Genomic DNA, 27,202 nt, shown 5'->3' on the forward strand with positions numbered 1-27,202 from the left:
TCCTCCCCCCTCCTCCCCGGATGATTGATTGATTGATGGCTGTGTGGTGTGGGCGGCCGACGGGCGATCCTGACCCGAGACTGCACACCGTGCGGGCCCTGCTGGGACTTCTCGAAGGAGACGAGCACCCTTCTTCCCCTGCCTCGGCATCTTTGACAGCTCGAAAGACTTTTTTGTTGCATAGTACATACGTACTTTGTTCGCTACCGCGGTATGACGACGGCGTCCTTTGCCCGGGCCATCATATCGCCATGCCCGGAGTCCTCAATCAAACAACGACGTTGGAGGAGCATCATCATGCAGCGGCGAGACGGAAACTCGGCAATGCCCAAGGCGGCGTTTTGACTCGCTCTGCATCGCATCGTCATGGAGAGAGGCATATGGCCCAGCTCCGTGCAATCTTGGTTGGTGGTGCGTGAGCACACCGTCTGGTCCACCGGAGTCCTTTGTCGGCCCCGTCTTGGTGGATGGGTCGATCAACGGGGATCGTCGTCCTTGTTCTTCCCCTTTCAGACGAAGATGAGCCATGAATTACTTGGCGTCTTGTCCTTGCGCGCATGACGCCAGCCGGGCTGATGGCGCGCCCACGCACTCTGTACACTCAATGTTGGATGGACTCTATCCCCAACTGATCATGGCCATCCACATTTCCCATGTTCCGTTACCGAGCAGTATATGAAGATCTATTATATCCCCGTTTGCTTTGCTAACCTATCCATGGCTCATCCTTTCCCTTGGCTCACCGTTCCCAACTGGTCGCCTCGGCCATTCCCCTATCCCTCACAGCCCCTTGGGCCTTGCTTGACTCGCTCAACCGGGCCTCTCCCACCTGCGAGAATGAGGCCCAACACACGTCAGCTCGCCCGGAATAGCTGTGAGCGGGGACCGAGGTGAAATGAAAGTCAAGGGTCATGAAAGTGGGAGCAAGAACAGCGGATGGAGGGAGAGGGAGAGCGGTCAGCCAGCCTTGCGGCGCATCAAGAAGACAGACATGCCTAGCCATGTAACTTGGGGTAGACATGGCAGGATCATGGGATGATGGGATGACGGGCGAGTAAGGTCCTTTGTGTTCACGTCTGTGGGCGCCGGTGCAGGGTCGACGCCCGCGCAGGATGAAACCAACCATGTTTCGACAGCTTGGCCTGCCCAATCAAGCTCGTCTGCTACGCATCTGACTGTGCTGCTGTGTTGCACCTACGAGTCGGTCGGTCGTCGACGGGACAACCACGAAGAGACTGTTCACAACCGTGGCTGGCAGGCATCTGCTGTACAGTAGACAGGCGGCGGGTCTGCATGCTCCATCAGACAAAATTAGGCAATTCATCCCGTCAGACTGCCTTGGGATCGGGGTGCCATGACGCGTTGAGGCTATATCCATCCATCCATCAACGCGAGCCAATGCAAAACGCCAGATACCCCGCGCGTTTTATCTGCTGCACATCGCTCTCTTTGCATCTTCCTTCTCTCTCTTTCTCTCGCCCTCTCTTTCTCCGCTCGGACACGCTGCACGGACTGACCCGGCAGCGGGCGGGGGCCTGCTGCTTGCCCTCCCCCCCTTCCCTCAGGTGCCGCGCCCGAATGCGAGCTTTTTTTTTCGTTGCTCTTTGTCCCTTCGTTGACTTGAAGCCAGCTCGGCCCATTATCCCTCCTCCCTTGTCGAGCCAAACCCTCTTTTCACTCTGCATGTGCATGCCTCAGCTACGTAGTCGCGCACGTTTCAGAATATGTGGCTAGCCGCCCGGCCACAGTTCCCTGCATGGACCCGAGGCATATCTTCAAGCCAGTAGTGAAGACGGGCCCAGCCTCGGTCGACACCCTTGGCCGAAACCATGATTCCACTTCCAAGTATGCGCCAGCGAGCGCTTGCCACTGCACGAGAGAAGATGCGAGACTGACTGCCCTTTGTCCAACCCAAGCCGCATCGCATGGAAGACCCAGGCAAAGAAGCGGTGTCAGAAAACGAGGCGGAGCGGCGCTGTAGTGGTTCCAGATCCTCAAGCCCAGCGAGGTATATCGAGGTATACCACAGAATGCTCGGACTCACGTGCCTCGCCAAAGAATGAGAAGCCGTCTCTCCGGATCTCGGGGTCTCGGCGAGTTGACCATGCTCACCGCCGCGCCGAGGCAAATGACGGCCGACGAGAGGGCGCAGGCAGCGTGACCTGCAAAGTCTTGCGTTACCGACTGGACGGATGACGACCGAGGCAAGGTCATCCCTTCTGGACCACGTGACTCCGACATGTTGCGATTGCGGGCATCCGAGTTCTGCACGAGGCGGGCCGGTAAAAATAGAATGACAGATCAAGATTCATGCCGGTCCAAGGTCAAGGGCGTGCAGTAAATGCGCTTGCATGAAGGAGGTGCTGGCCAAGCAAACAGCACAGCTGAACACGAGCTGGCCTCCAGACGTCGATCCCCTGGACATTGAATGCCGCATGGTAAGACCCTGAGCGTTGATGGAGGAGGGGGAGAAGTGACGCTGTCATGACCTTCTCCAGTCGAAAGCCGTCGTCGATGATGAGCCTCTCTAGGGTACCCTAGATAAGGAACCTACCTAGGTGCTTTAGCTTACGTAAGTACTCTCGAGCCCACGTGATTGATTGGCTGTCTCAACTCTTCAAGGTTGAGGTTGAGCCAATCACAAGCTCGACTGGCCAACCTCCACGATGTCGAGGCCAGGAATATATGGATCTCGAACTCCAAACTTCAGAAGCACATAAAGGCTCAACGTCAACGACTACCCGAAACTTAACGCTCAGCCGCTTGCATCTACAAGCCCTGACGCCCACACGGTCTTCCCTTGTCTAGTTGGAATCATCCGTCCCGTGCCGCAGCAACACAGACTCTACTAGCGCATACCTTGCACATCCACCCGCTGGCCTCTTCCTGGCAGCCATGACAAGACCGGCAGACGGCCAAGACGCGCCTCCAGCCGACGCCGAGCGATCATCCCAGCCTCTGTCGCCCCTGTCCAGCGCCATGGCCTTTAGTCTTGCCAAGCCCCCCGTGGGTTTTCTCGGCCCTGCTGCCTCGTACACGCACCAGGTGATATCCGCCTCTCTACTCCCAAATGCTACTTCACGTAGCTGACTGCGGCGAGGGCAAACGTAGGCCACGCTTCAGGTCTTTCCTCAAGAGAGGTGGGAGCTGCGTCCGGCAACAACCATCACCGGTAGGCGTGCCGTGTCAACGTCATGCTCCTCGGCCCCTGACAGCCTCTTCCGCTTCTAGACGTCTTTGATCAAGTGCAGAACCGCCATGTCCTCAAGGGGGTTGTGCCCTTTGAAAACTCCAGCCACGGGAGTGTCGTGGTCACACTCGACAACCTCGCCGACAGAGACGGCCGCTACGAAGACATCTCCGTCGAAGGCGAGGTCTTTGTCGACGTCAGGCACTGCCTTCTCGGCTTCAAGGCACCGGGAGAGAGCAACGCCACCATTCCCGGGGCTGATGGCACGCCGACAGCGGCAGCGCCCGACTTTCAACGCATCAAGCAGATTCATTCTCACCCTCAGGCCTTTGGCCAATGCCGCAACTTCATCTCCCAGAACCTCAAGGGCGCCGAAATCCACGAGGTCAGCTCCACCAGCAGGGCCGCCGAGATTGTGCGGCGAAACGGGACTGGCGCGTCTGCTGCCATCTCCAGCAGGCTGGCGGCTAGCATCTACGGCCTCGACGTGCTCGCCGAGTCGATTCAAGACCGCGACGACAACGTGACGCGCTTCCTCATCATCCGCAACACAAAAAACCCCCCCCAGGAACCCCTCAGTGCCAACCAATCGAATCCTGCTGGCAACAATGACCCCCTAGGTACCAAGTCCCTCGTATCATTTACGGTGCCCCACGACTCCCCGGGCGCCTTGGCCGATGTCTTGGGCTGCTTCAAGGAGTGCGGCCTCAACCTGACGAGCATCAACAGTCGGCCCAGTCTGCGGGCCCCCTTTCAGTACGTCTTCTTTGTCGAGCTCGGAGGCCACAGGTATGGTCAGGATGGCAGGGTGGAGAGTGCGCTGAGCAAGATACGTGACGTCGCCGAGAGCTCTAGGTGGCTGGGGAGCTGGGAGACGCGCCGGTGACGGGGGCCCTTGCGCTCACGTCAAGAGGAAGCTCATTTCCCTATCCAGCTGGCATGCCAAGAGACATGGAATGCCCATCACGCCCGGGAGCGACGCCCACGGGGCCTTGGGCTTCAATGCGCCCAAGGAGTGGCGCAAGGCCGAAAGAAAGTTCGAGGCACGAGGCCCGCCTTAAAGAGTCCGCATTGCGAGGAATAGCCCAATCCTATAGCTCGCATCGCACAACGCACGAGTGCCCGACCTCAGCCAATGGGAAAGAGCAGACACTTGTGCCGCCGCGGGCAGAATCACACCCCGGATCCGATTGATCAGATCGCCGTCTACGTGAGTTGTCTCTCTCCAGTTGTGGAGCGTCGTGGCCGTATCAGCATCCTTGTCCGCTTAGGCGATGCATTGGTGAATGCATATGCGCACCTCATCCACCTGTCTGCGATGGCCTCGTGTCCCGCCTCTCAGCAGAGCTATAAACCAGAGCGTTTGATCTCAGGCCTGGCTGCTGCTCAAAGTTCCATTTCGTGCCATGATTGCGCATTCTGCTCCGCTGGCTTTGATCCCGTACGCAACCTCAAGCACGTCGTTGGCGAGCACCCTCCGCCTGCCTTCGCATCTCTACATACTCCCTAGCCATGGCCGTCAACCTCCAGTCGCAAGCTCACCGGCATCTCCTCGACATCATCGACAAGCTTCGTGCTCAAGGGATCAGCCGCTATGTCGACTTGCCTGAGATCATCGTCACCGGGGACCAGTCCGCCGGCAAGAGCTCGGTCCTGGAAGCCATTTCCGGGATGACTTTTCCCACAAAGGACAATCTCTGCACTCGCTTTGCAACGGAGCTGATTCTGCGTCGCTCTCCTCATGTCAACGTCAAGGTGTCCATTGTTCCCGACGCAGATCGTCCCGAGGAGGAGCAGAAGCAGCTGAAGCTGTTCGAGCCCACCATTGACGCCTCGGATCCCCAGCTTGGCGACGTCATCGAAGAGGCCAAGGAGGTCATGGGCCTGAACGGGCCGAAAAAGGTCTTCAGCGACGACATATTGCGCGTTGAGATGAGCGGCCCCGAACAGCCTCATTTGACCATGGTCGATCTCCCTGGTCTCTTCGAGGCCGGCAATAGCGCGCAGTCGGACGAAGACGCCGAACTCGTCACCGACATGGTCATGCGCTACCTCATGAGGCCGAGGAGCATCATCCTGGCCGTCGTCTCCGCCAAAAGCGACTTTGCCCTGCAAAAGGTGACGCGGATCGCGCGAGAGCTGGACCCAGCCGGCGTCCGCACCCTCGGCCTCATTACCAAGCCCGACACGCTGGATGAGGGTTCGGCCAGCGAGGCCGCCTACGTGCAGCTCGCGCAGAACCGGGACGTCAAGTTCCGGCTGGGCTGGCATGTGCTCAAGAACCGCGACTACAAGATGCGCAACGCCACGTCGGCGGAGCGCGATGAGGCCGAGGCCGACTTCCTCTCCCGGGCACCATGGACCAGCATCGACCCGTCGCACCTGGGCGTGGCGTCTCTGAAGCCTCGACTCAGCAACGTCCTCAAGGACCAGATCCTCCTCCAGCTCCCCAGCCTTCTTGGCGATGTCTCGGACGGGATCCGGACCTGTAAAGAGAAGCTTGACAAGCTGGGCAAGCCCCGCGGCTCCGTCCGCGAGCAGCGCCGCTATCTACTTCACACCAGCCAGAACTTCTCCCGGCTGATGCAGGCGGCGGTGGACGGCATGTACAACGACCGGTTCTTTGGTAGCGCCAGGACGGAAAAGGGGTATCGACGACGGTTGCGTGCCGTCGTGCAAAACACGCTGACTGACTTTCGGAACACGATGTACGACAAGGGCCGCAGCCGACGCATAGTAGAAGTCCGCGACGACCATCATGAGCCCCAAGAGTGCGAAGAGGTATTGCGATCAGACTATGTCAAAGAAGTCAAGGATCTGATACGTCGCAACCGGGGCTGTGAGCTCCCGGGCACCTTCAACCCGCTTATTGTCGGGGAGCTGTTTGCGGACCAGTGCCGGCCGTGGACAGCAATCGCCATGGATCTCAAGGACGAAATCTTGCTTGCCGTGTCCGAGACGAGCCATGATGCGCTGTATCACGTGGCCGTCGAAGAAACAGCGGAACGGATCCTCCAGATTGTCAACACCGGCATCGAGGATCTGAAGCTGGAGCTGGATGCCGCATTTGAGCAGGTCTTGGAGCCCTACACGAGCGTCCATCCCATTACCTACAATCATTACCTCATCAGAAATGTCCAAAAGGCCCAGAGTGAGAGGCGCCGACGAGAGATTACTGCCCACATCGAAAAAGTCTATGGCCAGCGTATTTTCGACAAGGCAGACGTGTTGATGGTGAGTGGAAGTCATCTCTCGGAGCTGCTCGCCATGCAGAGCGAAATAGACATGGAGCTGTACGGGAGCTCTTTGGCCGTCGACTACATGGAGGCGTACTACAAGGTTGGTCTCACTTTGACCTTTTCCTCCCCCTTACTTACGAATTACCGGCCGTGACAGGTAGCACTCAAGACCGCAGTCGACGCCGTGGGCACCCTTGCCATCGAGTGCCGCCTTTTGCAGAAACTCCCGTCCATCTTTGACCCCGAGAAGATTTACGACATGAGCGGCGACGAGGTTTCGAGCCTCGCGGCGGACAGCGAGGCCACTGTGAATGAGCGTGCCCATCTTGGCGAGAAGCTTGCCGTCCTCGAGACTGCCCTGCATGAGCTCAAGCGCCTGAACAGCTTTCGCTCCGTGGTGACGGGTGAGAGGGATTTTCTCCATCTCTGCAACTCCCTCGGCCCAGGACTGTCGAGGTTACGAGAGGCACGACATGTAAAGTCCCCAGCTGACCACGGGCTTGGGTTAGAGAGAAAATCGGGAAAGGAGCCTCTTCCCGTCTCTAACGGACAACTAGAGAACCATGTCGGTAGCGAGGCATGGGGCGAGGGGAAGCGGGCAACTGACGTCCCCATTGACGCGCCCAATGGGCCAGCAGAGGCAGAGGTGTCAATGCCCGCAGAGGCAGAGGCAGAGGAGCTCGCTGTGGCACCTGAGCAGGACTTCCCGGAAGAGGCTCCCTTGGCGGAAGAAGATGCCCTGGTGCAGGAAGTCGCCCCACCCGAGGAAGATGTGCCGGTGGAGGAGGCTGCCAGCTTGAGTGAAGTCGCCGCCGAACCTCGGGCCGATGAAGAGATTGGGTCGATATTGACGCTGGAACCGGAGCCGGAAGCAGAGCGCGATGCTTATGGCGAGGAGCCGACGCAGGAGTCGGCGATGCAAGACCCTTGGGGGCTCAGTAGCAAGAAGAAGAAGGGCAAGAAATCACTGCACTTTGCCGACGACGCGCCCGAGGTGATTGAGGAGAGGAGAAGGTGGTTTGGGTGAAGAGGCAGGGCTTTGGGGGTGAAGGGACGTTTCGATTGATTAAAAAGGTACTGTATGTAGTGTGACGTGACGCAGAAACGATCTTGACGTGGCGCAGAAACGATCTTGACGTGACGCAAGAATCGATCTTGGCGTGACGCAGAGAATCGATCTTGGTACGTGGACCGCGGTGATGTCTCTCGGCCCGCTGGTGCAGCAGCCGCGCCATCTCTCGTCGTCTTGTTACCTCGGCTGTTGGGCATGACGTCGAGCGGCCCACCACAAACCAACAAGCGCTGAAGAAAACGAGGGCCAACCAATCCAGCGCGATACCGAACGTGGACGAGAAAGCTGCAGCATGCCTCGTCTCGCAGTTGGATCGGGAGATCCCCCAGCCACAGCTGCTTTCTCTGCCTTGCCGGGCACGTCATGGTCGAACGAGAAGTGATGGAAGAGGAAGGAAGTGATGGAAGAGGAAGAGGAAGAGGAAGAGGAAGAGGAAGAGGAAGAGGAAGAGGGGTTGCAGGGCCACATTCTCTGTAATTACTGTACGGAGTAGTTAGGGCCAGATACACTACCAATACCTCGCAACGCCCATTTTGACTCGTAGCTGCAAGGAGCCCCGGGTGCTTGGCAGCGGGGAGGTGGTACTCGCAGCTACAAGGACTGGGCGTAGCTGCTCTGTAGACTTTACCAGTGCATTTCAGCTCAGGGCATCGTCGGCTCTGGTTTTAAGCTTGTCCACTTTATCCTCGTTACACCTTACACTTGCGCGCTTTCTTCAACATTTCTCCACGATTGACTGACGTACTCCTTTTCCTTGTCCTTCTCTTCCTCTTCCCCTTCCTCTTCCTCTTGTGGCCCTCGCCCCCTTCAATCGACCGAACCAGCCAAGTCTCGCCTCCACGTGCAAGAAACACCTGGTCCGCCTCCCCTCCTCTCCCCTCCTCTCCTCCCTCTTCCCTCGTCCTCTTCCCCTTCTCTTCAAAGCCCTCACCTCTCCCACTGCCCAGATCATCGCCATCCAAGCCTCACGCCACAGTCCACAACCAGTCACCACTCAATCGCCCGTCGCACATCCCGAGGCAGGAAAGAAACAATGGTGCAACCTCCCGTCTTCGTCGCAACGCACCCGCGCGCCTGCTCCACGGCCTTTGAACGGGTATGAAGTATCTCGATACTCGCCAATGGACACACTCGAGGACGAGAATGACTGAGAGAATCCTAGGTCTTCATGACCCGCCGTGACGTGCTCGAGAGCCAGCATGAGCCCTTTGCCGACGCCTACTACTTCGGCCCCGAGTTCCTGAGCAACCGCTTCAGGGACGACGCTGCCACTCGCCAGGCAGCTCCCGGCTCGCACCAGACGTACAAATCCATCCTCGGTGACTTTGACAAGGTGGAAAAACAGGTTCGCGTCCTCTTTCCGCACATGGCTCTCGACCGCCCGTCCCCAAGTGGGGATGCCCGAGCATGTCATCAACAGTGGCATCAATCTTCCCCCTCCTCTTCTTCACTTCCAATCTACTGTTAAACCCAGTCGCGCCCCCCTCACCTTGTCAAAGCCCGAGTCTTCCATGGCCCAGACGCGGCGCAGCCTTCAGCCGTGCCGTGTGTCTCGCCCAACACGACGAGCCCTCCGTGCAACCGGACGAGTGGCGTGCGAGGAATTGCTGCTTACGCGCAAACCAGGGCAGGCGTGTCTTCATCAAGGACATGGCCCACTACTTCTTCCCTCCCGACGGAAGCCAGCCCCCGATCGCCCAGTCCTTTGGCGGCGGACAGGAGCCCGGCAACCCGACGGTGATGCCACTCGAGGCCCTCAAGCGCTTCCACTTTACCTTTCTTATCCGACATCCTCGCCGCTCTATCCCCTCGTACTATCGCTGCACCATCCCGCCCTTGGTCGAAAAGACGGCTTACACGCCCTTTATGCCTTGCGAAGCCGGCTACAAGGAGCTCGCCCACCTCTTTGACTTTCTGGTCCGACAGGGCATCGTCGACAAGAACCGCGTCACCGTGGTGGATGCCGACGACTTGCTGGACCACCCGGAGGACATGATTCGGCAGTTCTGCGACAGGACCGGCATCGACTATGACCCGGGCATGCTCGTCTGGGACGAGGCCGATGGCGAGCACGCCAAGAAGCTCTTTGCCAAGTGGAACGGATGGCACGACGACGTCCTCGACAGCACGAGGCTCAATGGCCGATCACATGCTCAGGTGAGGCGTTGCGCCGCAATGCAGGGCGCGCGGCGGGACATGCTGACTTGTTGCTTGACAGAAAACTTCGACGGTAGAGTCGGAGAACCAGGAGTGGGCAGACAAGTACGGCCCCGAGGCCCAGAAACTCATCCGCCAGGTCGTGGACGACAACATTCCCCACTACGAGTACCTCAAGCAGTTTTGCATGCGCATCGAGGACAAACGCCCCTAGAAGGACAAGACTCTCATGTGGCGCTTGCATCAGGCTAGTTGTACAATGACGGACGAGCGAATCGCCCCGTGCGTCTCTTGCGTGAATCCCATCCAGGCGCGGGGGCGTGTGTCGAACTTCCCCATCCCGCCCACCTAAATGTTGGTATTTATACATTGTTTGTAGCTCGTAGAGGTGTGGCGTAGAATTTGTCTGCCCGACCGGCCTTTGCATGGTGATCTTGGTGGGAAATCTAGGTACTCATGCCTCTGCCTTGGCTTCTTGCGACGCTTCGGCCACTTGTTGTTTCGGTACCAGGTTGGACATGTAGGCGGGTTCCTCGAAGAGCGCATGGGTGACATTGTGCGACCAGACCTCGGCAAATTCCATGTCCTGGTCGTTGGACCACTTGACGGTGACGGCCACCAGCTGCCCGTCCTCCTTGCCTGCATCTGCCGACTTAGTCACGACCACCTTGTTGCCGGCGCCCTTGCCCGCCAGCACGACGGCCATGTCAGCGATGACGTTCTTCTTTTGCGCGTTGAGGGCATTGCCGCGGTCCGCCTTGCTCCGCACGGGCCGGTAGGACCTGCCGTTTGCCTTTTCGTCTGCTATTTTGCGCTTGTCGGCCTCTGTGTACTCGGACTCGTGCTTGTATCGGAACTCGTCGGGCCACGAGACCTCGTGCAGGTGTTTGAGCTCGCGCAGCTTCTGGAAGACGGAGCGGCCGACAGAGCCCATGCCGGCTGGGAACTGGATAATGGCCATGGGGGACCAGTAGTCTTTGCGGAGCTTGGAGGGCTTGGTCTGCTTGCCGTTGAAAGGGAGCTGCTTGAGGTCATGGAAGCCCTGTGCTCGAGGGTCAGCAGAGCTTTACTTCTCTCCCAGGGTGCTGAAGACGGACATCTAATCTGTCCCTGAAGGAAAAGATGACTTGTTCTGTTCTCCGGTGGGCAAAGACCCAGATTCTCTCGCCGTGGCCCTCAGGTCTCTGGTAGCCCATGGGCGCAGGGCGGCGGGCCGGGCCGGTGTGGGCTTGGCGCACGCAAGTCCGCAGCAGGGAAGGGAGCAGGCCGAGGCGAGCCCCGGGGGGTGCCGCGTTCATGGTCAGGGGGTTGGTGTGGTTGACGGCGCGTATGCGGTGGGCTCGACGGCGACGGCGAGGTCGCAGCTGGATGAAAATCAATGGACCGAGCGCGAGGTCATGTGACTAATGGTGATCATTCCTTGATAATTGATTTTTGGTCAGGTGCTGATAAGATAGGAACAGACGCCCTTGAAACAGCCAATCAAATCGCTGGATCCCCACCTTTGGCCTCGAAGTACAGTATCTCCAAGCTTCTGGTGGGTTCTTCGACTGCCTCTCTTGGAAAGGCGGGGGGGCTTCTGGATGGCCCGAGGAGCTGCTCGCCTGGACCAGCTGCTGCTCCATCAGTCCATTTCTCCCGTCGTTGCTTCGACTCGAGCTCCACCCGCAAGCAAGATAAATTGCTCGTCTGCCAGCTCTGTGCTCTCCTCCATATACTCATCGTCATCCTCTTGCAAGTCCCAACTGATCTGCCCAACGCTGGTGCCCGACACACGCATCACGACCAACGCCCAACCTCTCGACACGTCAAGAGCTTTCTTTGATACAAGACAGAATACAAGAGACACACAAGCATAGCCACCACCGCGCAAAGGAGCGCCATCACACAACACCTTCGCGGGGAAGACACACATCAACGACTCTCTGGGCATGAACGCGAGAATGGAGTTTACCGACAGGGCTCAAAAGGCAGTCGAGGACTCCATGTCCCTGGCCCAGCAGTATGCTCACTCGCAACTCCTCCCCGTCCACCTGGCTGTCGCGCTGCTCGACCCGCCCCTGGACCAGTCCAAAGACCAGCAGAATGGACCCTCACAACCCACCGTCACCCTCTTCCGCCAGGTTGTCGAGAGAGCGCACGGCGACCCTCAGCTCTTTGACCGCGCCCTCAAGAAGATGCTCGTCCGCCTTCCGAGCCAAGACCCCCCGCCAGAGCAAATTTCTCCTTCGCCCTCGTACCATAACGTCCTCCGCAAGGCCATGGAGCTGCAAAAGGTCCAAAAAGACACCTACATTGGCGTCGACCATCTCATCACCGCCCTCGCCGATGAGGGCAACATCCAGACGGCCCTTCGGGAGGGCAACGTCCCCAAGGCCAAGCTGGTCCAGGACGCGGTCCAGGCCATCCGCGGCACCAAGCGGGTGGACAGCAAGACAGCCGACACGGAGCAGGAAAACGAAAACCTGTCCAAGTTCACCATTGACATGACCGCCATGGCCCGCGACAAGAAAATCGACCCCGTCATCGGCCGCGAAGAGGAGATTCGCCGCGTTGTGCGGATCCTCTCGCGGCGCACAAAGAACAATCCCGTCCTCATCGGTGAGCCCGGTGTGGGTAAAACCACCGTCGTCGAGGGCCTGGCCCAGCGAATCGTCAACCGAGATGTGCCTGACAATCTCAAGCACTGCAAGCTGCTCTCCCTCGACGTCGGAGCGCTCGTCGCTGGGAGCAAGTACCGCGGCGAGTTTGAGGAGCGGATGAAGGGTGTTTTGAAGGAGATTCAGGACTCCAAGGATATGATTGTCCTTTTCGTCGACGAGATCCATTTGCTCATGGGCGCTGGCTCGTCGGGCGAGGGCGGCATGGACGCCGCCAATCTGCTGAAACCCATGCTGGCCCGAGGTCAGCTGCACTGCATCGGCGCCACCACGCTGGCCGAGTACCGGAAGTACGTCGAAAAGGACGCTGCTTTTGAGCGCCGCTTCCAGCAAGTTATGGTCAAGGAACCATCCATCCCCGAGACCATTTCCATCCTCCGAGGCTTGAAGGAGAGGTATGACAGGCATCACCGCGTCACTATTCTAGACAGCGCCCTGGTGGCGGCGGCCAACCTGGCGGCGCGCTACCTGACCTCGAGGCGGATGCCCGACTCGGCTATTGACCTGGTCGACGAGGCCGCCGCCGCAGTACGGGTGGCCCGAGAATCGCAGCCCGAGATTATCGACTCGTTGGATCGGAAACTCCGCCAGTTGATGATCGAAATCGCCGCCTTGGAAAAGGAGCACGATGAGGCATCCAAGACGCGACTGCAACAGGCCAGGAAAGATGCCAAGAATGTCGAAGAAGAGCTGGAGCCACTCCGGGAGAAGTACCAAAACGAGATCAAGAGAAGCGAGCAAATCCACCAGGCCAAGGTCAAGCTAGATGAGTTGGAGAAGCGGCTTGAGGACGCGACCAACAATGGAGAGCATGCCAAGGCTGCCGACCTCAAGTACGGGGCCATCCCCGAGCAGGAGGCCGTCATCAAGGACCTCGAGACTCGGAAAGCCGCTGCCGATGCCGCCCTGAACGCAACCGGCGCCGACACTGGAGGAGCCATGGTCACCGACATTGTCACGGCCGACCACATCAACGAAATCGTGGCGCGATGGACCGGCATCCCGGTAACCCGACTTCGTACCTCGGAGAAGGAGAAGCTCGTCAACATGGAAAAGGTGCTGGGAAAGGTGGTTGTCGGCCAGCGAGAGGCGGTCCAATCCGTCGCCAACGCCATCCGCCTGCAGCGCTCTGGGCTCAGCAACCCCAACCAGCCACCGAGCTTCCTCTTCTGCGGTCCGTCCGGCACAGGAAAAACACTGCTCACCAAGGCCCTGGCCGAATTTCTCTTTGACGACCCCAAGTCGATGATTCGCTTCGACATGTCGGAATATCAAGAGCGACATGCGCTGAGCAGGATGATTGGCGCGCCCCCGGGCTACGTCGGGCACGACGCTGGAGGCCAGCTGACCGAGGCGCTTCGCAGGAAGCCCTTTTCCATCCTCTTGTTCGACGAGGTGGAGAAGGCTGCCAAGGAGATTCTGACGGTCCTGCTGCAGCTCATGGACGACGGCAGAATCACCGACGGCCAAGGCAGAGTCGTTGACGCAAAGAACTGCATCGTCGTCATGACATCCAACTTGGGCGCCGAGTACCTCACCCGGCCCGGCGTCAAGGAGGGCAGAGTCGACACCACCACCCGAGAACTCGTCCTCAACGCCCTGCGCAACTACTTCCTCCCCGAATTCCTCAACCGGATCAACTCGGTCGTCATCTTCAACCGTCTGACGCGCAGGGAGATTCGCAAGATTGTCGACATTCGTCTCGGCGAGATCCAGAAACGACTGGAGGACAACGGGCGCAAGGTACACATTGATGTCTCGGACGAGGCAAAGGACTACCTGGGCAACTCGGGATACTCGCCCGCCTACGGTGCTCGGCCGCTTTCGCGCCTCATTGAGAAGGAGGTGCTCAACAGGCTGGCCATCCTGATCCTGCGAAACAACGTTCGCGACGGCGAGACGGCGCGGGTCGAGATGGTGGACGGCAAGATTGTGGTGCTAGCGAATCACCCGGACAGCGAGATGGGCGACGACGAAGACATGATGGAGGACGACGAGGAGGATGCTGTTGATGAGCTGGTTGGAGATAACATGGACGAGGACATTTATGATTAACAAGAGGACGCGCAATGGCGTAACGGGACATGATGGTGGTTGGCAGGCGTCAAGGCAAAAGCGTTACATCACGGCTCGGCGATGAGCATAACGGGAGAATGAGTTTGAATAGTCGATCCAGCTTAGTCATGGAGTCAATTGACTATTGATAAAACAGACGTCGCCGCCTCCTTTCCGTGTGAATTACCTATGATGTGCTTGTATATATATATCTATGTGAACGGACACGTGAAGCAATGTGTGCTTTATAGCTCCTATATACAGCGCACTATGTTGCCCCCCCCCATTTTGTCAAGGTAGACCCAGCAAGACAGCGTCTTCGCCGGTCCATCCAAACTCATCCATGAAAATGGACCAGTCGACGTCTTGGAAGGGATCCGAGCCGGGCTGGACAGCAGCCTGCTGCTCGGGGTCGTCGACGGTGTTGTCCGCGGCGGCAGGGCCAGCTGCGTTGCTGGACGTCGTTGTGGTGGTGGCGTTGGCGGGAGGGATGCTCGACGCCGGCACGGCGTCGTTGCTCGAGGAGGCGTTGGGGCGGTTGTGTTCTGCGAGGGAGAGATGGGAGGAGGGCGAGTCAGTGAGCCGGCTGCGGATTTCTTTTGCGTTCCGCCGGCCCGGCGCGTCTCAGAACAGGGTGGGGGACCGTGAGGCAGGGACTCACGAATCAGGTCGAGGGCCTTGTTGACCCTGTCGGTGCTGCTCTGCGCGGCCCTGAGGCCCAGGCGGAACCGCTCCAGGCACCAGAAGGTGACGCCGGCGCCGAGGCGGTCGGGCCAGGCGGACGGGCCGGGGCCGAGCGGGGGCGGCGGGGCGACGGCGACGAGGTTGCGGACGGCCCAGAAGGTCTCCATGAGGACGCAGGCGCGGTGGGGCAGGTCGGCGTCGCGGACGGAGCAGCGGAGCATGGCGGCGCAGGCCTGGCGGACGAGGGCGTCATGGTCGGCGGCGGCGGCGTCTGGACCGCCCCCGGCGTCGGCAGCGGCGTCTTGCGCGAGGAGGAGAGCCGAGGAGGATGGGTGCGCGAGCACGGCGACGATGATGGCCGAGGCGTCGACGAGGCTGCGCAGGACCCACTGCGGCGCGTGGGTCAGGAGCTGTGCGCGGGCCTCGAGGGCGAGGGCGAGGGTGACGAGGGTGCGCGACGTGGCGAGGGCGCGGGCCGTGTTGCGCAGGAGTGAGGGCCGGGGGGCGTCGGTCTGGGGTGACGAGGGCGTCGCCGAGGAGGAGGGGGCGGCTGTGGTTGGGATGAAGTAGTGAGTCTGGATCTCGAGCTGGGCGGCGACGAGGCAGAAGCGGGATATGTCTTGCTTGCATTAGCTCTCCACGCCGCATCGCACATCAAGACGACAGAGACGAGGCGGACTGCGTGAGAAACAGACGTGAGGCGCACCTGTGTCGAAGCGGACGAGCAGCGGCCTCAGCGCCTCAAAGTCGGCCTCCCACATGGCCACGACGGCCTCGGGCACGCCGCCGCCGCCGCCGCCCAGCTGCGCGGCCATGGCGGCGTAGAAGCGGTTGAGGAAGCGCTGGGCCTCGTAGACGGCCAGCAAGTCGGTCCAGCGGTGCGACTGCAGCGCGCGCCGGGGCCCGTCGTCGGCGAGCTGGATCGAGGGGGGCGGGATGCCTATGCTCGATGCCGATCTGGGCATTGGACAGTTAGTTAGTTAGATGGTTTATATGCGCACGTCTTTCTCCAGTTTGCGAAATCCACGTCTCCCCTCGACGCAACAAGCATCTACACAGCGCATAGGGGGGGGGCCAGTCAGGCTCACCGCTGCGCGAGCATGCAGCACGCCAGCCAAGTGGACGAGGCCTCCTCGTCCGACGAGTGCAGGTGCTGGCGCAGGCCGACGGCAAAGTGCGGGTTGGCGCCGCGGCCGACGTGGCAGCCCAGCAGCTTGGCGGCGTTGAGGGCGACGGCGGCAAACGTCGACGACGGGTCGGTGACGAAACGGATGCCCGGCAGCGGCCACGCGCACAGCAGCAGCAGCGCGTGGACGGCCTCGAGCCCCAGCGCCGGCGCCGCCATCATGGCCCACACCTCGCGGCCCACGTGGTCGGCCGCGGCCGGCGACACGGCCCCGTCGCGGGGGTACCGCCGGCTGGCGACGCACACAATGGCCCAGAAGAGCGTCGCGTTGGCCTCGAAGCACTCGTCCGGGTCCTTTTTGCGCAGGATCGGCAGGTACGGGTGGTAGCACTGGAGAAACCTTGATGACGGGACGGGGAGAATCAGCAGCCAGCACGCACACACGGCGACGACGGCCTACTTGATAAAGTACCAGTCGATATCCTCGCCCGACACGACGAGACTGCCCAACGCCCGCGCCTTCGTCGGCCCCGTCTTGGCACGTCGGCCCGCGTCCTGACCCGGCGGCGGCGGCGGCGGCGGCGGCGGCCCGAGGGTACTCTTGCTGCTGTCCGCGGGCAGGGGCCGCGTGCCGGGGCCGATGGGGGCCGGGCTCTGTAGCTCCGGAGGGGCCGGGTGTGTCGCGGCCCGGGGGCTGAGAGGAGTCCATGCCGGTGCCGACGCCGACGGGCCGTCTGCCTTGGGGTGGACGGCTTGCTTGATGCTCTGCAGCTCTTGTTCAAGCTGGTCCAGTTTGCTGTGGCCAAGAGACGTGAGTGAGTGAGCCCCTTACGAGTGAGAGGAACAGAATGGGCTCACCTCCGCCTCGTAATTCGCTTGTGAGTCTTGTCGACGACGCACTTCGTGTCCAGCTTGGCACACCGCTGACACGGCTGGCCGGCGATCTGGCTCGCCTTGCACCGCACCTGGTTGTCGTCGTCAACGGGGCTTTTCTCATTTCCCACGCAGCAGCCAGCCAGCCAGCTCGACCCATCCTTCTCCGCTTCTCCCTCCATCACCCATTACCCATTACCCATCACCCATCACCCATCAGTGATCACCCATCAGTGATCACCCACTGGGGACAAAGACGGCAGAAGGCTCACCTTGGAGTTGCGGCAGTTGACGCACGCCACGTTGCGTTTCGTCCGGTCCTCGCTGCCCGGCGTTGTCGCCGTGTCCACCGACTGAGGTGTTGGCGCCATCCTCTCTCATGGCGTCTCCCCCCCTGTGTTTTCTTTGCAGACGGGTGGGGAAGCGGCCGGCGGTCCAGTGAAGCCTCCAGTCTCAGCGTCTCTCGCATGCTGCACGGAAGAGAGCAAGAGCTGGTGTCGCGAGCCTCTTATTGCCGCTAATCCCGCGCGTCGGTCACGTGGTGGCGATTCGACTCCAGTCTCGGGCTGAGCTGGGTGATGCCCCGGGTACCGAAACTGCATCTCGCATGTTACCAGATCTTTATTGTGCGCCGTAGGATGAGAAGCATGTGTTCTGCTCTCTATAAACACACAAGAATCGCACATGACATGTCGTGTGTCCAACCTCCAACGGCGCACCAGCCACGTGTGGCATCGACGTGACCGTTGAACGGCGCCATCCACAAGGTCGCACTCAATTGGCCTTCTTTTGCCTCGACTTCTCGCGCTCGTCTTTGCCTCCCTGTTGCGTCGAGCCTATCCAAGCAGCCAAGAGCTTCCAGATGACCCACGCACAGCCCAGGCCCACGACTGCCGTTGTCCCTAGGCGAACCCATGCAGCCCCCTCCTCCTTGAGCACAGGGACCGAGATTGAACTCATGATCCGGTTGCCGACCTCGGGCTTCGGAGCAGCGTGCCAAAACGTCGTTTCGGAACTGAACAGCTCGTCGTAGCCTAAATGACGGCGGTCAAACGGGTTGGTGGAAAAGTCGCCCTCGCTTCCAGACTCGCACGCCCAAAAGACGGCCGGATACGGAACCTCGACCTGTGCATATCCAGAAACCGTCGGTTTGAGATAGCGGATATGAAGTGGCAGTTGGACGGTCCAAGCCTGTTTCTTACTGGGCAAGGGGGGGGCCAGCTCGACAAGAACATTGGAGCCCCATGTCTTTGTGGTATACTCGGGAGCCTCCAAGTCGACTGGCAGAGTTGTATACCTTGAGGCAGTCAGGTTCTTAGATGCCAAGAAGAGCCTGTCCTCGAACTGGTAGCGGTCGGCAAAGATTTTTCTGGGAAGGGTAAGGTAGGCATAAGGAGCGCACTCTGAGTCTTGAACCGGGGGCTTGTTGGTGCTCAGCTTTAACTGCAGCGTTGGATGCAGGCCGGCCGGCATGAGGAATTCTGAGGAAAAGGACATATCGCTCAGTCTATGTCGGGATGAGGCGGCAAACAAGACGGGCGATGGCGCCGTTTGCTCCCCGAGAACGCTTAGGACACCGCCGAGGCCAACTTCATGGGGTCCGAGGTTGGGTGGTGAGCCTTTGGTGAAGATGCCCACCTCGGTTCTCCGCATTGATGAGCCGGGAACGGTCAGTGAGTGCACTCTCAGAGGCCAGAATGCAGCAATTTTAAGTGCCTGGTCGGCAGAGTCGAATGAGAGATCGAGGCTAGCGGCGGTGATCAAGCTGCGCAGCCGGGACAGACAGATGGGGTCGAGTTCTGGGCAGATGTCCTGTAGCCCAGAGGCGATGAAAGTGGAAAGATCCTCCAATTCTTGGTAAAAGAACATGGACCCCGGGAGGCCATGCTGGCGGGTATCGGCAGCGGTGAAGGCCTACATTGGCCAAGTCAGAAAGCAATGAGACCTGGCTCTCTCCAACCAACGAGAGCAACGGGGAGGCTGATCAGAGGAGAGCATGGGACGGAATGAGTACCTCTGGGGCCATGCAGTCAACGGGCCCTATTTTCTGGAGGAACTCGCATAGCTTCGAACTGGCCGAGCAATCAGCGAACTTGTCCGGACACCAATCGCAGCACGGACTACTGACCAGTTGTTGGCTCCAGGCGCTGTTGGAGTGTACAATACATGAAGCCCCGGCGACTGGCGAGAGCTAAAGGGCTCCAGCGTGTCGTACTTGCGAGGACTTGTCCACCTCAGATGCACCGCATCATGGCCTCGGAGAAGGTTGGCGAGCTCCAGCGGCAGCTCATCCAAGTTGAAAGTCAACCGATCCTGGCGGACCGAGTCGGTCGAGGGGCCTACGAGACCTGCCGGCTGCACATCGAGGGCCTCGGGGTCGACGTCGGTGTCCTGGGGATGGACAAAGGTGACTCTCTCGCGCATTGTTTGCCGCCAACGGCTCCTGTGGGCAGATTTCGGAACAGGCGACCGGTCCTTTTCTTTCCACGGCAGTCGAGGACGGTGATGCTCAGCAGTCGGGCTCCGTCCCGGGTTTGGATAGCTTGTGCTTTTGTTTGGTTGTTTGAGGGTTGAGTAGAGGTGGTCGAAGCTGCGGAAAGGCGAGCTCGAGTGCACGTGCTCCATGGGCTGTACTGGTAGAGGTACAGTATGTACCTAGTGGGTGCATCTTGTACTTTACACTGTATGCCCTATCGTCACTGCCTTGTCATGCGACGCGCCTGCAAGTACCAGAGATCCGCATCCAGCATAGGAAAAGCCTTGATGAGAATCTGTTGTCGCAACCCGAGGTGCCAAGGAGCTGTACAGTGCAGCACAGTGTAACCAAACGCCATTCAATGTTCATCTCGGTCAATTTTCCTCTTCTTCTGTCGCCTCATTGCTCACCAAAAGTCGACGGCCGTGCCACCAAATACCTACAACTTTGCTCCACGTCTCGCCACATCGGCGGCAGAACCCAGCAGGCCGCCTTGGACGACTCTCATGTGTGGATGATGACGCCCATTCAGGCCATTCATTCCTCGTATCTTTAAAGAGCTCTCAGAGACAGCCGGGAACCAAAAGCCAGGACTCGGCAGCTGAAGCCAAGCGCCCGAGGCAAAGTACAAGGTTCGCGTGTGTCGTTTTGCATGGCTCAACATGTCTTTGCTGCCATGGTACGCCGACGGAACTGAAAAAGAGCACTCCAAGGCATCAGATGCCAGAGCATAGCTGATGGAGACGTCGGACAGCATTCAGATTCTCTACCTCGAGATATCGGCTGGCCGGCCATCAACTGCTTAGGAAGCAGTCCATCTAGACTTGCTTTCTGCGGCCGCGTGTGGCCCCAGTCACATTTTGGTCACCTGGCATCCCGGCTTCCACAAGCCGTGCCCAAGGAGAGAGGACGCAGACAAGCATGTCAAGTCACCCGGAGGCGCATCAGGCCTCGTCTCGTATCGTCACATCTCAAGTAGACGAGGCATTCGGAAACAAGAACTTGCAGAGGGGGCAGAAGATAATCCCTCCTAGAGTAAGCATTGTCCATGACAGGTCAGGCGAGAAACCAGGCAGTTAAGAGATGAACCCCTCGCTGCGGTTGATTTTCTCTCCTCGCCTCGACTCTCCAAAGTTGCTAGTGACCGCCTTTCCTTCTTGAAACCTTGAGGAAAGCGTGTCTGCATACTGCAAGCCTGCCGTAGGATGGCTTTTCTCGACTGGACATCCAAAGCCGTTATGCTTTGATGGGCCAGACCATCACAACCCAATCTTTCCATCATCACCTGAGGCTTCTCGTCGCAATACGGCTGATGTGCAAAGCGCCGAAAAGAGCCTGGGATGACCCGACTTCCAAGACGCGGCCGTCGTTCTCGGGAGCACACCACTCGCCACCTCCACCTCAGAAAGGCCATGAGCCAAGGGGCCTGGCGGACTGAGGGGCCGCAGAGGCCTGGAAAATGACTTGGTTGGAAATACAATTCTCGTCGTATTATCGTGCGGGCCCGCATCGTATCACCGCTGCGTCGTCGTCATCGATTCGCTTATGTCGCTGCTCGAATTTGGTATCTATCCCCTCAGGACAGCCACACAAGCCGTGACAGCGAGTACAGGGCGCGCGGTTTGCTGCTTGTGCGGATTGTCGACTCTGTGCATGTGTAATCAAGATGCCCCGAGTCCCTGGTGCGTCCGCGGCCGTCTCTACCCCTTGTCGGTGAGCGAACGTCCAGTCAGATGCCCTCGTTGCTAGCGAGGCCGGCACATGCGGATTCCTTGCGCATGTGCCAGAGTGCATCTATCGCAGGCCCGACCGCCGGACCAGTCGACACATCGTGGGCTGCTTCGTCGAACAGAGCGTTGCATCACACTCCCTCCTCCGAAGCATGGTGCACAGAGCCGCCGTGTCCCCGAAATCGCACTTTCCGAATCTTGGGTCGGCCATGTCGAGTAATGTCCACGACTCGTCTTTTTGTATGCATGTCAGACAAGAAAGCGACAAGGTTGCGAGGGCCTGGGAACACGTGAGCTCGTGTCGAGGTCGTGCCACACGAGCCTGACCCATGGCATATCCGATGAACGAGCATGGTAAGATACTTCGTGCTGCGTGTCCCCTTCACGCCCCCGCACGTCGTGAAGCATCCAAGACTGGCATTTGTCCCGAGTCTGTCACCAAGGGCCGAGGCGCATCGTAGCTCAAGAGGATGCCCCAGATCTCTGCGTACCACATGCCACGAAAGCTTCATGTCCCCGGCACAACCACGAACACTGTTTCTGCTCCAGGCTCACCTCCGCATGGGCGTAATGAGCGGCACCGTGTCCCTGGATACAACACCGGCAGTGCTCGTGTTCTGCAGGTTAACGCTCCAGTAAGAGACTTGTCGGACGCAATGCCGAGGCGTGCTGTATTCGATATTCAAGGCGGGCCGCCGTCACGACACGACAATGTAGATACCAGGGCTGGCGGATGAGCTCCTCGCAAGTCCTGTGTCGCATCGGCATAGGTATTCGATGGAGTGACCCCCAATAGCTGTCGAATACACAAGTGGGATGTGTGACTCGACGGCATCTTCCTTGCCCGCTGCCTGGCTCTGCGATGGTTGTTGTGGTAAATGCAAGGCCGTACGATGATCCCGAATGTGGTAATCCATGCCGTGGGGTAGGGCTTTGTCGGCGAAAGCTAGCTACACATCACAAGGTCGGCGTCGAGGTCTTTGAGGAGATCAGGAGCACACGTGGCGTGACGTCCGGGCAAAGGCGTGGTGGTTGCCATTGGGGTGGACAGCTACATATATTCCACTGTTCAAAGCGAGTCGGACAGTGTGTCAGCCGCTCTACAAGCCCAGAAACACGGTTGGGGTTGCATGGCGTCACGGTCTACAATGTGCCTGTCTCGATGTAGGAGCCACTTGAGTCCAGATGACTTCGTCCTCGACCCCTGGGCCCTGGCCTCTGGAGCGCACAGTGGCCCGGAACAAGCAACTTTGGCGGTTTTGAGTCAGGTGTTGACAAGCTCCAAGGTGACGGAGTAGCACCAGGGCAACCCTTCTCCTGGCCAAGGCTCGAGCCCCCAAGCTCTTCGCGGCCGAGACGGGAGTTCGCCCCGGCGTCCGACCTCAGGCCCATTGCATTCCGACAGAGCGGCCCGTGAAACCAGCCGCGGCAAGTCACAGCTCGAGCCGGTCATGATGGCGGTCCGTGTGCGGCAAGCAGCAAGGCTCATGGGAGCCATGGCGGGAGGCGACACAGAACCGATCCAACGGGTTCTTGCACCGCAGACCCTTGCCAAGGGCAGTCGACCTTGCGAAGCGGCCACGCTCCTGCAGCCTCGCGTTGCTGGCATGTCTGTTTTATGAGGGTTTGCTAGTTGGTCCACGGCATGTCATGCGAGAGACTGGACGAGGGCTGACTTGCGGAAACCAACCGCCCGCCCACTAGGTCCTAGGCGGGGTGAGTCTGACACACCGAGGAAAAGGGGTCCATTGGACGGATGCGTAAGGCGGACGTCACATGAGAACTTTCAGGGATGATGCCTCAGCTCTCCAGTTTCTGCGCCGAACTGTTGCAGCTCCGCCAGGACCCGCCTCGTCGAGCAACTTTCGAGGATCGCCCAAACACGGCAGGTAGGCCCTGGCGATGATGACGGGTCGTCAGTGCTGCGGCCTAAGGATACATTTGGACGGGAGGCGATGGGATCAATCCACGGGCCGGGGGGGCGTCGAGAAGGCCAGGAGCTGAAATTCGATGCAATGCTGACGTTCTCATGGCTGCATGTTGAGGGGACTTTGTGCCAAAGCCTGTGACAGCACGCGCGAGGACTCCAGCTTCAAGCACACCTGCAGCTTCGTGAAGGGCATTGCGCGAGCCCAAGTACCGATCTGGCGAGGGTGCGTGAGATTGTGTTGTCACCCATGACACTCGTGATGCAGATACATCCGTGGGGTGGCTCCCTGCACGGCGTCGTGCTCGGGCGGCACGGTTTCGACTAGCCTTCTCTCGAGGACGGATAGCACAGGCAACTTGAGTTTGTGCCCAGCCCTTTGCGGGCTCCATTGCTGGTCGCCGGACCGTGGCTCGCCCGCAAATCGCCGAGTGTGTTGGGAAAGCTCGCAGGTGCCTCGGCGTTCACCTCTAGCAAGAGCGTAATCCCTAGTCGGTCCGTCGCACCGCACGAGGGAAACGAGAGGGGAGTTTCCATAATTGTCAAGGCACGCTACCCTCTCCCAAGCGTCTGGGAGCCCGCGGGTCTTCCCACGCTCTATAATTGGCCTGCTCCAGTTCCTCGCAAACCGAGGGCCAGTGCTTGTCGAGGTTCGGAGTGGCCTGCCACCACCCGTGAGCCTGGGCCCGTGATGCTAACGCCACGGCCTGCGCCCCTTGGCCTTGGCCCAAGTCTAACTCAGCTCCCACGAGCCGCTCGTGACGTCGCTATCGGCCCATTGGGAGCACGAGTGGAGGGGGCTCGCGTCCTTGCTCCCAGGGGGCGCAAAGGCCAATCTGTTACCCGGAGGGGTTTGTCATTTTTTTTCTTGGCCCAGGCTGCGCGGTTGCCTGTGCGAGGGCTCTCTGTCGCCCGTCACACGACATGGGCCTCGCAGATGGGCTGCTGGGTCGGTCCCCGGGGTGCACAGGGTTGTATCCCGGCGAGGCTGCGAATGCCGGGCGGGTTTGGACGAGAAGATGTTCCAGCCTCGTTTGTTGGTGGTGGTGGTCGGTGGGCGGTGGGCGGCAATCTATGATCGTCAGCGGGGAAGCCGCGGGCCCTGGGAAGAGAGGGGGGGGATGATGGTTGGGCTGCCTGAGGCCAGCAACGGCATCACCGTAACTTAGTGCGGAGGCGACTTTCTCCGGCCCCCAAAGTCACCCATCCTTTCTTCCAAATCATGGAGCAGCAATGACCTCGTGGCGTTGACAAGAGATACAAGCACCCTCGGCGCGCTCAAGGACGACGATGGTGACAGGTCTCTCGGCCCACGCACGCACTATCGATCTGGACCCAACAGATAGATCATCGGCCCACCCTTGCACCACCGGCCGGATGAGCCAGTCGCATCTCAGCATTCCGCCATCCCAGCTGGCGTCGGTTCTTCTGTCTGGATCTTGCGACAGCTGTCAATGCATGCAGGATTGACGGCCAGGCCTGTCACTGTTGGCTGTCACCACCATCACCGGCTCACGAGGAGCTGCTGGCTGCAGACCGGGCGATCGATTTTGACAGCTCCTCTTTTTCCTTTCTTTTCTTCCTTGGCTGCGACGCTGGAGGCGGCACGCTGTTGCAGAAGTCCAGAGGCTGTGCCACAGCGGGTCGAGCACACATGCCTTGCACATGCCATACACGGGGCACATGCTGCTGCAGGCTTTCCACGCCTGCCGCCTGCCCATCCTTCCCCGCTTACCCCGGCCGAGGCTGCTGGCGACGACCGCCGTTGGGAAACAAAGCCCAGATGTCCGAGTCTGAACCGCACCCGCAGGGGTGGCGCTGGCAACGAGGGGGGGGGGAGGGGGGGGCGCCAGCCCGAGACAATGGCACTGGGAAAAGTTAAACAAACGGGGGAACTGGCTCACCCCGTGGATGCCGGAGAAGGGGTGCGGCGCAGGGGTGTTGCCATGCTCGCACCGGCGTGGCAATGGGCAGGGCATTCGCCAGGGGCGTGCGACGTGAGCCTGGAAAGCCGGCAACAATTCAAAAATCATCTGCCCAGCGGAATTCGGAAGTTGGCGGGTAGCCGAGGTGAGAAGTTCACCATGGCTGTCCGCGCGCAAAGTCACCGTCAGCGCCGTGCCGCTGCGCGAGGCATGGATGGGGCAATGCGCTCTGCAGAACAGCATGCAGAGCACGAACGATTGATGTGCTGGATGTCTGTGGATGAGGCAAGCCCCCGAAGGACCAGGCAGGGGACATGCCTGCGAAGACGTGCCTGTGCTTGGCCCTGCAGCAGCTCTGCCATCCTTCACGAGCTCCTGCTGACGCTCCCTTGGCACTCACCCGCAGGCCGACCATGGTCCCATGGATGGTGACCCGAGATATCTTGCAGAACCAGCTGCGTACATGCAACATACATACATACATGCATCAATCACCGAACGCGGTCTGCTGGACACGCCCTGCCCTGCGCCGGCGAGTTGAGCTGCCGTCCCCGGGAGACGGCGGGCGGGCTGCTGGTTCTCGTTCTCGCTCGTCAACAGACTGCAGCTGAAGGCCATGCTCGTCGCTCCTATCATGCTTCCGAGCGGACGGCTTGACAGGTGTCAGGTCACGTCCGAGGACGGGGGACGTGCAGCGGCCATAACCAGCGCAAAGCGCCTGTGTGTGCTCGTACGGCTCGCAATTCCAACTGTTTGGCCAGCCTGTCGTCTCCACTGGCCTGTCTGGGCGGCAGGACAAGGAGGCAGAGTGCGTTTCGGTCCAAACATTTGGTCGGTCCCCACACTGAACCTTGTTGTTCCAAGTACTATACAGCATGCACACGCGACCGCCCGCCCGTCCGTCCCCAATCACAAAGGCCAACGGGCACATGGCAGCATCGTCACCATGACCATTTATCGTGGCGGAAATGCCGCCGCGCTAAGGCGCCACGCCCTAGCGTATGTTCCGGCTGCCATCGACATCGAGGAAACCAGCCCGTCGGTGGGGGGCGTCTCGTTGCCTGGTTCGGGGAACCAGCAGCAGAGGCCACGGTCCCTTTGTCTCCCTGGCCCGTCTTTGGTTTCGCCGTTGCAGCCGTCCCGACGACGCCTTGCTACTTGGTCAGCCCGCCCCCGGGCTGAACAGGCCGTCAAGGCCAGGACGCACGCTGCTTGGTAGCAGCGTCGGGATTTCTTGCAGGGCTCCTGGACATTCGCCTCCCCGGTGTGGCACTCTTGGACTCGGGGCAGCTCCCTGGCCGTGGCCTTGTGCCAGGTGCCAGGGCATCAGCAAGGAAGAGGGAACGCGCCGTCTCATGGTTGCGCAGGCGGCCCTGGCCCTGCCCTCTTCCCGTCGTGCAAGTGCTCATCCGTCATCTTGGGCCTAGGGTGGAAGCAAAGCAAGGCGCCACCGCAGGGTGTCATACACACGCCCCCTACTAATCCATGGCTGCGCACGCTTCACCCCCCACCCCGACCTCTGCACACCCCTGCTCTGGTTGGCCAACTTGCTAGCGGCTCGTTCGTGCTTCTGTCGTCTTTCCATCTGGCTTCCTGAATCGAGAATCTGGCAGTTCCGACGCGCGGGTCCGTCCAGCTTGTTTTCGTGGGCCAGGAACCCCTATCCAAGTTTCGGACGCCCACTCCACCACACGCCTCCCCCTTTTCCTCAGTTGGCCTCATCTCAGGGCCACCTCCTAGCGAGAACCTTAGTAGCATCATCATTCACCGGTTTGTCAGATCGGGCGCTGCAACGGCTACTGCCTGGGTACGCCGGTTATTTGATGGCTTTCCACACCTGTACCGGCGGCGTGCCTCGTCTGTGCTCGTCACCATCAAGGCTCGGTAACTTTGTGCCTTTTGTTTTTTCAGCATGCATCTGCCGTGCACGGATTCCAAGGACTTCCCGATCGTTTTGTCACGGCCGCCGGGCCCTGAGCCGTGGAGTCTCTGACGCGCCTCACTCAAATTAGCCTGACCTATCAGCTTTGCAAGCAGGCTGCCTCTAAAATTGACAACCAAGGCCTGACGTTTCCAAGACTTCTGCTT

At 59.9% G+C, this 27,202-nt stretch overlaps 7 protein-coding genes across 7 annotated transcripts; 4 read left to right on the top strand and 3 right to left on the bottom strand.

The window, feature by feature from the left end:
- Positions 1 to 2,895: 2,895 nt before the first annotated feature.
- On the top strand, positions 2,896 to 4,076 carry HRG_06075 (prephenate dehydratase domain-containing protein; the record flags this gene model as incomplete). Its single annotated transcript, XM_044864546.1, has 4 exons — positions 2,896 to 3,045; positions 3,112 to 3,172; positions 3,232 to 3,405; positions 3,466 to 4,076. 4 exons carry the CDS (start codon positions 2,896 to 2,898, stop codon positions 4,074 to 4,076), a joined length of 996 nt encoding a protein of 331 aa, XP_044721078.1.
- Positions 4,077 to 4,702: 626 nt separating this feature from the next.
- On the top strand, positions 4,703 to 7,456 carry HRG_06076 (dynamin family domain-containing protein; the record flags this gene model as incomplete). Its single annotated transcript, XM_044864547.1, has 3 exons — positions 4,703 to 6,529; positions 6,587 to 6,833; positions 6,987 to 7,456. The coding sequence occupies 3 exons, from the start codon at positions 4,703 to 4,705 to the stop codon at positions 7,454 to 7,456; spliced, it is 2,544 nt and encodes an 847-aa protein (XP_044721079.1).
- Positions 7,457 to 8,534: 1,078 nt separating this feature from the next.
- Positions 8,535 to 9,872, top strand: HRG_06077 (sulfotransferase family domain-containing protein; the record flags this gene model as incomplete). The annotated part of the gene is made up of 4 exons (XM_044864548.1): positions 8,535 to 8,597; positions 8,664 to 8,846; positions 9,128 to 9,658; positions 9,720 to 9,872. 4 exons carry the CDS (start codon positions 8,535 to 8,537, stop codon positions 9,870 to 9,872), a joined length of 930 nt encoding a protein of 309 aa, XP_044721080.1.
- Positions 9,873 to 10,112: 240 nt separating this feature from the next.
- HRG_06078 (transcriptional regulation of mitochondrial recombination) lies at positions 10,113 to 10,956 on the bottom strand (the record flags this gene model as incomplete). Its single annotated transcript, XM_044864549.1, has 2 exons — positions 10,113 to 10,700; positions 10,756 to 10,956. 2 exons carry the CDS (start codon positions 10,954 to 10,956, stop codon positions 10,113 to 10,115), a joined length of 789 nt encoding a protein of 262 aa, XP_044721081.1.
- A 2,868-nt stretch (positions 10,957 to 13,824) lies between these two features.
- HRG_06079 (heat shock protein hsp98) lies at positions 13,825 to 14,373 on the top strand (the record flags this gene model as incomplete). The annotated part of the gene is made up of 1 exon (XM_044864550.1): positions 13,825 to 14,373. The coding sequence occupies one exon, from the start codon at positions 13,825 to 13,827 to the stop codon at positions 14,371 to 14,373; it is 549 nt and encodes a 182-aa protein (XP_044721082.1).
- Positions 14,374 to 14,664: 291 nt separating this feature from the next.
- HRG_06080 (fungal zn(2)-Cys(6) binuclear cluster domain-containing protein) lies at positions 14,665 to 17,427 on the bottom strand (the record flags this gene model as incomplete). Its single annotated transcript, XM_044864551.1, has 8 exons — positions 14,665 to 14,918; positions 15,035 to 15,676; positions 15,764 to 16,014; positions 16,146 to 16,583; positions 16,644 to 16,837; positions 16,895 to 16,979; positions 17,042 to 17,148; positions 17,329 to 17,427. The coding sequence occupies 8 exons, from the start codon at positions 17,425 to 17,427 to the stop codon at positions 14,665 to 14,667; spliced, it is 2,070 nt and encodes a 689-aa protein (XP_044721083.1).
- Positions 17,428 to 17,830: 403 nt separating this feature from the next.
- Positions 17,831 to 19,480, bottom strand: HRG_06081 (PIG-X / PBN1 domain-containing protein; the record flags this gene model as incomplete). The annotated part of the gene is made up of 3 exons (XM_044864552.1): positions 17,831 to 18,970; positions 19,071 to 19,128; positions 19,185 to 19,480. 3 exons carry the CDS (start codon positions 19,478 to 19,480, stop codon positions 17,831 to 17,833), a joined length of 1,494 nt encoding a protein of 497 aa, XP_044721084.1.
- Positions 19,481 to 27,202: the final 7,722 nt, after the last annotated feature.

The sequence above is a fragment of the Hirsutella rhossiliensis genome (genome assembly GCF_020360975.1).
Source record: "Hirsutella rhossiliensis strain HR02 chromosome Unknown scaffold00005, whole genome shotgun sequence".
NCBI lineage: Eukaryota > Fungi > Ascomycota > Sordariomycetes > Hypocreales > Ophiocordycipitaceae > Hirsutella > Hirsutella rhossiliensis.